This window comes from Camellia sinensis, chromosome 14, assembly GCF_055761805.1.
Source record: "Camellia sinensis isolate YWXY chromosome 14, ASM5576180v1, whole genome shotgun sequence".
Lineage (NCBI taxonomy): Eukaryota > Viridiplantae > Streptophyta > Magnoliopsida > Ericales > Theaceae > Camellia > Camellia sinensis.
The window spans coordinates 63299665-63310403 of NC_138974.1; the positions used below are offsets into that span (position 1 = coordinate 63299665).

Below are 10739 nucleotides of genomic sequence, written 5' to 3' on the forward strand. Positions count from 1 at the left end.
CGGGGAGGAAATAGTTCTCCTCGTATAATCCTGTTGACCAAGTCCACGCTCCTCCGTACGACGTCGCTTTGTCACCTGAAAACACAAACGTGAGCTAGCCGGCGGGTGTGTGCCGGAAACCTCTCCGATGCCTAAGTCAGAAAACTTGACAAATAGACAAAGCTCTAAGTTCTCAGGAAAATTGTGTTCAAATTACCTCCTCCAAGGTGATGCTTGTGGGCTTTTATAAGTTTCCTGTGGCACAATCCTGGTAGGACTTGTATTTCTCCATGCAGAGTCCTCCTAGGATTCATACTCCAAAGGATAATGCTTATCCTTTAACACCCTCCCCCACTGCTTAAACCAAGTGGGATGGTTTTCTCCATGGCCGAACTTCCATGCGACCGAAGTAAAATTGGCTATGCCGAGCCACAAAGGGCCGAACTGTCCTTAGCTCGGTCTTCTCCTTTAACTTCTTACCTCGGCTGCCCCTGTTCAACCTTGGTGTGTTTAGATCAAACTTCCAAGTAGCAAGTTCTGACCGACCTAACCATAGTATGTCACGACCGGACTAAATGCAAGGTCGGACTTACTTCAAACTGCCACCGGACTAATTCTGAGACCGGCCTACCTAGAACATACTGCGACCGGACTAACTCTGAGACCGGCTCAACTCCAAGTCGCCTCCGGACCGGAGTAGCTTTACTCTTCCTTGGGCCAAAGCAACTATCCCTTCTTAAGCCGGAGTAACTACACTTCTCAATTTTGGGCTTCAAAGCCCAACTCGCAGCTCGGCTCAATTTTTTCCAAAAATTACCCTCTCAATTGTCCAATAATTTGAGGATTAGATTCAAATCATTGAGTTCTTCTAAAATTACCATTTTGATCTACAGGGAGATTCTTATAATTAAAAGTACATCAACAGTACAAATTAGATGTGAAGCTCCCATATCTTATCTTTGGTTTCTCAAAAAAAAATGATAATAATTGTCCTATTACTGCTACCTATGATCAATAATGTATATATCCATCAAAAAGTAATATCCTCATTCATCAATTCATAAATCTTGAACTGCATATTTACCATGATAATATTGCATGCAAGTCTAACATGCCAGTCCTATTTTGAGAAATGGGTTAAAAGTCATTTCCCAACTTTTAATCCACTTTTTTTCTCACAAAAAAAAGTCAAAAGGCAAAAAAAAAAAAAAAATTAAAATATCAATTTTTAACTATTTTCCCAAAACACAGGTGTCTTCAGGGAAGCAATTATGTACAACTATAGTCATCATGGTGAGTATTATATGTGACTTATGTATCTTGAATTATGGCTGCTTTTGAGGCAATGTTGGGACCTCACTTCATCTCAAACAAAATAAACAATTTAGATTATCAAAATTGGATATATAGTAAACTCCACAAGGCCCAACAGCACCTCCACTTCATAGAAGCCCATCCCAAAATGGGGTCAAGGTTATGAACAATTTAGAGGATGCAAATTCATGTGGTTGACTGTTTGGCCATGTTTCTTCTTCCCTCTCTACTACCGACCCTTGACATTCCAACTCAGTTTTTTAAATATGTAACAACCGGGTCTTCAATATAGTTTTTTAGGAGGCTACTGTCTCATATCATATGACATTATGACAATAATTTGCTTTAAAAAGTATGCTTAGTTTAGGGTGATGTAAGATATTTGAAGTCGAGTTTTTTGACTTTTTATTTTTTATTTTTATAAGACCTTTTTTAAAAAAAAAAAAAAATTAATTTAGAGATAAGGTGATAGTTCATTGAACTTGAGTCCTAAAACACTGAGACACCCACATGATTTTTTTTATGAGTACTGATTGGCATTAATCAGACTTTAAAAGTGCACTAAATAAGTTGGAGGGATAGAAAATTATACTTTTAGGATAATCCATTTCTTATTAGGGAAACTAATTCTTCTCCTATGTCCTAAGTTTTTCATTTCATTAATTATCAACTGTCTTTGTTGGCTGTGGTTGAAATAAATTTCACTTATAATTTTCTCAGTCTAGAGGTTACAAAATGATGACAAATTTAATAAGTTTTGGCTCCCTTATTGGCTGGGCATGAAGAGTGTGATCAATTGTGCATTGCTCTAATTTGTAGCCTCATTAACCATGAGATTTTCTCATGATGTTTGTTACTATTAAAATTTAATTCTTTTTAATAATATTTTTCATAAAGAATTAATAAGAAACTAAATCCACAATCTTTATTGCTGCATTTTAAATCTCTTTTTTTCTTCCCCCACATTTGCACTACTGCAACAATATTGATTGGTTTAGTTTCCAAATCATTTTTATAATCATTTTTTTAAAAGATAAATATGATAATATTAAAAAGTTGCTACCATCATGTCAATTCTATGAAAATTTAGACATTTTAAAGAATTTTAAAATAGTTTTTTTTTTTTTTAATTTCCAAATCCATCCAGCTCAAATCCCATATATTAAATCCCTCAATCCCTATTTGTTGTTGTGAGTTTATTTCGAATTCAACTCAATATTTGCATTTAAATATATTTTGACATAATTTGTTTTATTCAGATCATTTTTTCAAAATTCTAGAATTTTAGGTCTCAACAACTTCTGTAACATATGAATGACCTTAAGGTGTTCAAATTATCAATGAATCGAAAAATCAACTCAAATCGATTTTTTTGAGTTAGTTTGGTTTGGTTTGGTTTGGTTTTTTAATGCATTTGGATCTTCAAATATCAAACCGATAAGATTAAGCCTCCGTTTGGGAAGTGGATTGACTTTTTTGGCTTTTTGACTTTTTTGACTATATGAGCCTAGGCTCAAAAGCTTAGTTTGGGAAGGGCTTTTGGCTTTTTGGTTTTTTTGATTTTTTTTTTGTGAGAGAAGAGTGTAATGATTATGGGGTTGGATGGGATGTTTTGTCTATTGTGACTCATGAGCTTATTCTGTCTTTTATGGCTCATTGAGCCAAAAAAACCCAATGAGCCCTTGCCAAACCAACCCTAAGTTAGTTCTTAGTTTAGTCCTTGTCTAAACCGAACCAATCCGAAACCCGAATATATATATATATATATATATATGAATTTTAAAATTTTATTTATATTAACACATCTTCACCTAATTAGACTATTACAATGTACTTGATTGTACTTAATAATTTTCACATACAAAAATTATTAGGTTAACGAATGAAGTACTATAAGCTTGAGTTGGATTTCGTAGTTCATTTAATTTAATTCGTATTGGTTATGTTTAAGTTTGAGTTGGATTTAATTTATATTGACTTGCATTAAACAATATTTATCTTTGTTTGTGTTATGTTTAAATATTAAAAACTTGTTTATTTTAATTATTTATTATTAAATGATTCATTTCTATTTATATACAGTGGAATTGTGATTTTAACCTGAACCAACTCGGGTTTGCATTAGATTGGGTTAGGTTTGGTTGGTTCTAATGTATAATTGGTTTGATTCTAGGTTCAAAATTTTAAAATCGATCATCATTGGATTGGTTTTAAATTTAATATTAAACCGAATCAAATCGATTCATGAACACACTAATTGATTTTTATTTATACTAATGGGCCTCAAGAGGGCCCAGCGCCCAACTCAAGGCCCAGATACCAAAGCCCAGTATCCTTGAGAAACCAATATTGAACTAGGACCTATAGCATTTAAACACTTGTCAGGCAGAAAATCAGCCACGAAAATAGACAAAGATTCTGTAAAGTTGTTGCACCCACACATCAGCTATTAATAAAGGCCCTCATAGCATTAAATGCAGCAACCCTTCCACGCCGAAAGATACAGACTCACCATGAACGATGTTAATTAGACTATAGACTTTCGACCAACAGGACAGCTTGGAATGGATAAAGAAATGATGAGCAACGAGTATAAGAAAGTCTTAGAGATATGTCGAGGTTAAGTTTTTTTTATCCCTAGTTACATTCTCTCTCTCATTTAACTTGATTGTCGGAGTGTCCACCCGGGGACTATCTCCTCCCTTGGACTGTTTTGCAAGCACGCTTTGTGAAGGTCGAGACCAAAAGACTGATTAGAAGCCTGGATCGGTCCGACGCATCCCCCAGTTGAAGTAACCACTTTATCATTTATTTATTTTTTTGGTTGGTTTAATTGGGAATCAACAATGATTTAGACCACTAAAAAATACACCACTAATAGCACTAATGCATTGGGATTGGTAAAAAAAAGAAAAAAAAAAGAAATAAGGCATAGAAAGTAGGCGGGGCCCACTTCCACATCATTAGTGGTCCTTCTAGTGCTTCATTTCTAGTGCTCCCAAGCATTTTTCATTGGGAATTTATGACTGACATGAGAGAATTAATTCATAATTCGTGAATTTTTATGTCATCCTTCGCCTATGAACCACGTAATTCTTAAGTGCTTGTTTGTTTTGTTCTTTTGAACTTGGACAGTCTGCGGTCCAAATTGGATTGTACCATTTAATTCGGCTTAGTGGATTTGTATTTGGGGTCCGTTTCTATAATTCGAACAATTTATATTTTAAGATTCGTTTATTATATTATACTTGCAAAGTATCAAATCAATCAGGTAATAAAAATTATGTATTCAAATCAATTTTATATGAACTTTTTATTTTCTTCTCGATCATTTTTTTAATATAAAATTGACCCGAACACGTTATTCTTGTTGTTTTTTATCAACTTAATTTTTTGCAGGAATAATATATTCGATAAATTCAAAAATATAAATAGTTCAAATTATCAAAATGAGATCTAAAAGTGAACCTAATAGGCCCAACAATACCTTTCCAGATCGATTTGGCAGTGGAGACCAGTCGAGCCTATTCGTTGTTATTTCTAAAATTTCTATTTATAACACTATCGAATAAATAAAAAAAAATTACAAATTAGATGTATCTTCTAAAGATAATTACCTACACAAGAAAAAAAATTATGATTTTAAAAATTAAAATTTATAAGCTTTAAAATTCAACTATTATTTCTCCTTAGAAAAATCCATTTTAAAATACCTATTTCATAAAATATTCAGCATAGTTTGGGAAGTTGATTTTGGTGGGTTAGGGGCTAAAATAGTCACAAAAAATAAAATAGGTTATTTTAGCCACAAAAAATAAAATATCAAATTCAACCCATAATCATTACACTCCTCTCTCACAAAAAAAAGTCAAAAAATCCTTCTTAAACCAGACTTTTTAGCCCCAAATTAAAATAGTCAAAAAACCAAATAATCAATAAGCCAATCCACTTCCCAAACGGAGGCTCAAACAAATCTTTAGGCCTCGTTTGAGAACAGGCTAATTTAGTAACTTTTTGGCTATTTAGCTAAAATATGAGCTAAAAAAAACTAGTATGTTTGGGATGACTTTTTAATTTTTTACCAAAAGATGTGTAAAAAGTAAAAAGAAAAGAGAATCTTTAACTTTTTAGTATGAATTTTTAACTTTTTAACTAATTTAATAATTTTTTAACTTTTTAACTAAGGCCAAGTTTGGGAAGACTAAATAAGTGTACTTTTTGACTTTTTATGAAATATGGGTTGGATTTGGGTTGGGTTTAAAGTGATGTGTTAGAGAGGTGATGTGACTTAAATAAGATGATGTGACTTAAATAGGATAGTGACTTTTTGACTTTTTAAATTTTTTGAAAGATGCCAAACTTACCTAAAAAAAAATAATTCTCAAACCAAACCTTAGTCTTGCCACTTGTCACAAGAAGAAAAGTAGGATAACATAAAGAAGTTTGGCAGAACTATGACATGGCGGCCAATTCTCAAAACCACGGTGCGGCGCCATCTGATTTTTGTCGGGGCTTTCATCCTCTATGGTACCCCCACAATAACCTATTGTGGTTGAATTATCGACATCGGGGCTGGCATTTAGCCCACGTGTCCCCTTTTCAAGGAGCGCACACAAAGTAAAATAAGCTCGGCCGCAGAGGATTTAATCAGACATTGAAAAAAAAATGAAAATTTAAAAAGTTTTCGGATAAACACTAATAATATAATAATAATAATGGAAGTGGAGCGGAGCGGAGTACCAGTATAAGAAGTCTGAGAGAGCGGCTCAGTCATTGTGAGAGAAAACCTAGGCGGAGGAAAACTCTGTTTTCACGACAACGGTGATTGATTGTGTTATTGTTCATTTTTTCTTTTCCTTGTTGGATGGGAATTATTTTCCGAGAAAATCAAGGCAATGAGAAAGTCATTCAAGGATTCTCTTAAAGCTCTCGAAGCAGATATTCAGCACGCCAACACTCTGTATCTCTCTCTCTCTCTCTCTCTCTGATTAATTGATTGATTTTGCTTTGAATTTTGAATGTCATGATTGTGTTAAAACGATCGGTTTGGCATGGCAATTTGTCTGTTTAGCTTGTTTGATCAGTATTATAGTGCATTGAATTCCACCAATTTAGTTTATATCTGTGTGAATTCATCGCTACTTCCAAAATCATTTTTTAAAACAAGCTACTTTAAAGAGAAAAATTTTCAAATCATTATAAATAGGGAGATTTATTAGGAAATTCCTTTTCAAGTACCAATTTTCAAATCATAATATTCAGTCTGTGTGAATGTTCACATCACAATCTGTCTAGAACCTATGTTATTGGACCACAAGAAAATAATTTGGATTAGGTGGAACATAATTAGATGAAGAGGGATTTATGAATAAGTGCCTTTATAAATAATGTTACAATTTTTAACAATTGTTGCACATCAAGGTGCTTGCCAAAAGTACATTTTAAGTAGCAAAATAATTTTAAAAAAATTTCACTGGCCATGTGAGTTACATGCTCTGGAAATAATGTCAGAGTCAAACTCTAGTTTTACTGATATTGAGTGATGCATGAACTTATTTCCATCAACAGGATAAGTTTTTATCATGTTTTAGGAGATGGTTGAACCCTAGTTGTCTTTTAGCAGATTATTTGGGGATTTTGTGTCTTCATAAGGGTTGGTAATTAGACCTAGAATCAGTGCCTGTGTATAAATGTGTAGCCGCATTGCGGTTTACAAATTGTTTCTACACTGTTGATGACTGCCTGTTCCTACTATGTAAATTTGCACTAGCCAATTGTGAAGTAAATGAATGTTGGTTTTTTCAAGCAGAAGAACTGCAATACCCACATAACAGAACATTATATATACATATTTTTTAAATGCACTCTACAAACACCTTACTACCTTCATTGCTTCTTTTTTATAACCTTTTGGGTCTTTTTTAGTAATGTCAATCATTTTGCTATTCTAATGATATGAACTTGTACTTGTTGTCAAGTCAGTTAACCCTTACGCTGTATTTGGTTGGGAGATTTGGAAAGGGATTTGGAACGATAAAGGGAAAAGTTAGGTGAAATATAAATAAAATATAGTTTCACATACTTTTTTTCTTTCATTTTCTAAATTTCTTTCCAAATCCCCTTACCAAACACAGTATTAGCATGTTATACTACAAGGAACAAACCAGAATAACTAAAAGTAATGCACAATAAAGAGAGTATATATTATTCTTATGATATGAACTTTTCTGAATATTGTTTATCCTGCGTTCTCCGCCTTCTTATTTCTTATTTCTTTTTGCAGGGCTTTAGGTTATCCAAGGGAGAAAGATGGAGCATGCCTTCAAATTAGACTGTCTTATAGTCCAGTTGCGAACTTATGTCTATTTTTTGTTCAGTGGGCTGATTGTCACCTTGCTGGTGCCCTTGGGTTGCTCCGAGTTCTTATTTATACGGTAAATTCCTTTACCTTATACACTTAACTGTATTGCTAGTCTTTGTCCATACATTTGTTTGCTTGGCTGTTGAAGCACCTACCTTTCCTTTCTTAACTGTCCTTATTGTTCTTTCTGTAATTACTTAAGAACTCTGTCCTCTTCAACAATAAAGTAATTCCAATATTACTTATTTTTTGTTGGGGTGTGGCACAATGCAGACGTATGCAGATGGAAAAACCACTATGTCTGTTCAAGAAAGAAAAGCTAGCATCAGAGAATTTTATGGTAAGATATGAGAAAGTGAATTTTTCTTTACAATATCAAAGATTTACCATTGTATTTTTTTCGTTTACTTCTCTTTTTCTTTTTTGATTGATGTTTTGAAATAATAGATTTAGCACCACCATCGTCTAAAATGTGATTTTATTCAGAAAATAGGTATACTCAATATTACATTAGTATGTGTTTACATGTTCATCTCTCTATGAACAGCTGTTATATTTCCTTCTGTATTGCAACTTCAAAGTGGGATAACTGATTTGGAAGATAGAAAACAGAAAGAGATATGCTCACTCAGGTACTCTAGAAAGGATGATTTAGACAAGGGAAAACTCACTGAAGCCGATATTGAGAGAGAAGGGGAGTGTGGGATTTGCATGGAAATGAATAGCAAGGTCGTGTTGCCTAATTGCAGCCATTCATTGTGCATGAAGTGCTATCGGGATTGGTAAGTTCCCTATTTTGTTCGTTTGAAACTTCTCTAGCATTTTATTAGGATAGGAAAACAAAAGGTATCGGACTTTTTTAACACTCCTCAGAAATCAGTTTTCTGAAGCATGTTTTTTAATAACTGTCAAGGTTGTATCCCTAGCCACAAACAAAAAATAAAGAACTGAAACTAAACATTCCAGTGTATGCTGAAAATTACTTATTTTTAACTCAATTTTCGAAAAAGAGATTCTGTGAACAACAAATCAAACGAAATTTCAGTCCTGTTCTCGGTTTTCTGCAACTCTAGGAACAGAACTCTTAAAAACTCTGCCCACCCCTGCCATTACCTCTTGGCTCATTGACCATGAGAAGTTTTTTTTTTATATTTAAATCATTTGTGACCACTTATTGCTGTATATTGGTGGCACATTGATTGAGTTGGACAAACTAATTGGTACCCTCATTTTGGCGCCCACTTATAATCTTTCTTTGATTGAGTTTGATGTATGGAAAGCAATTCTAAAAGAAAATGTGTAAAGAGAAGTGTCTTCACTATTCCATGGTAACTAGGATCGCAAGTGTGTTTGACTGGGTGCGTTTGTTTGGACGGACTGGATAAGGGGGGATTGTAATCCATCGGACTATTAGTCCTGGGATACATTGTCCAAGAACTATTGGGTTGGACTAAATTTGTATCCTATGTTTGTTTAGTCATGGGATTAGATGTCTGGATTGGACTATTTTTAGTTATCCAATGTTTGTTTGAAATATTATGGAGTAGGATAAATGCTCAAATGACTATTTTATCCTTTTCAATTATGTACTAAGTAATAGTAATATTAAACATAGCTTTAATATTTTAATTATTTTTAACTAAATTAAATAAAAATTTGTTTTATTTTATTTTTTGCACAATATTTTAATATTTTAATTTATTATTTTCAATTAAATTAAATTTATAATTTATAATTTATATTTTTTATTTAATATATAATTTTAAATTAACGACAATAAAAAATAATTTTATTTAATATATAAATTAAATTTTCAACAACACTAAAAAAATTTAATTTATAAGGCCATAATTTATAATTTATTATTTTTAAATAAATTTAATTTATAATTTATATTTTTTATTTAATATATAATTTTAAATTAACAATACTAAAAAAATAATTTAATTTAATATGTAAATTTAATTTTTTAACAACACTAAAAAAATTTAATTTATAAGGCCATAATTTATAATTTATTATTTTTAATTAAATGAAATTTATAATTTATAATTTATAATTAAAATTTTTTATTTAATATATAGTTTTAAATTAATAACACTAAAAAAATAATTTATAAATGTTCAAAAAAATATTTTATCCTTTTCTAATTGTTTGCTTAGTAATAACATGGAGGGTAAAATGAACATTTCACAAAATAATCCTATAGGATACCAATCCCATGGTTTCTATCCCACCCTCCCCCATGGGATAGGATAGTCCCATGTTTGTGGGACTAATAGTCCGGGGGGACTATTAGTCCGGAGCAAAAAAAATGAAACAAACAATGGACTATTCATCTGGTGAGACTAATAGTCCAATCCCACCCCCTAATCCTTCAAAACAAACACACCCGTATGGTTATCCCGTCATAGTACAAGATGGGGAATCATATTCTGATACTGTCAAACCATATATTTTTCTGCTATGAGTAGTGTTATACAAACAAAATCCATATACAATAATATGGTTTATTATGTATCTTTCACTTCAAAACAAAACACCATTAAAGACAGATTTATTTACAATAATGGCATTGTCACATCATTTTTGTCAATTTTTTGTATGAATTTTATGTATGTTCAGAATTTTCCTTCTGCTATTCTGCAGGAACAGTTCTTGCATTTCCTTTTGTAAATATTTACTTTGGACCTTCTGTGTTTTTTTTTGCTTGCCTCAGGCGTGGACGATCTCAATCATGCCCCTTTTGCCGGGACAGCCTTAAACGGGTGAACTCAGGTGACCTTTGGATTTGTACCAACAACAGTGAAACTATTGATTTATCGATAATCTTGAGAGAGAACTTACACAGGCTATTTATGTACATAGAAAAGTTGCCTCTTGTTATTCCAGATACCGTGTTTGCTCCCTATGATTCTCATCTGAGGTGAGGAATTATTGCTCTGTAATCATCCTGCTAATGGAAACCCGCTTGTATATAAACAGTTAACAACTGTAAATCCCTGCTAGCTTTTGTATTGGTGGGATTCAATATTCCGTTGATCTCTGGATCGTTCTTATCAATATAAATATGTTTCAGGTTTTA

The 10739-nt window shown here is 32.5% G+C and overlaps 1 protein-coding gene across 1 annotated transcript; it reads left to right on the forward strand.

Annotated features, from left to right (window-relative positions):
* The first annotated feature begins 5952 nt into the window (after positions 1 to 5952).
* On the forward strand, positions 5953 to 10739 carry LOC114302782 (E3 ubiquitin-protein ligase AIRP2). The gene is made up of 5 exons (XM_028247863.2): positions 5953 to 6253; positions 7577 to 7727; positions 7928 to 7994; positions 8202 to 8436; positions 10374 to 10739. Exons 1-5 carry the CDS (start codon positions 6189 to 6191, stop codon positions 10582 to 10584), a joined length of 729 nt encoding a protein of 242 aa, XP_028103664.1. The 5' UTR covers positions 5953 to 6188; the 3' UTR covers positions 10585 to 10739.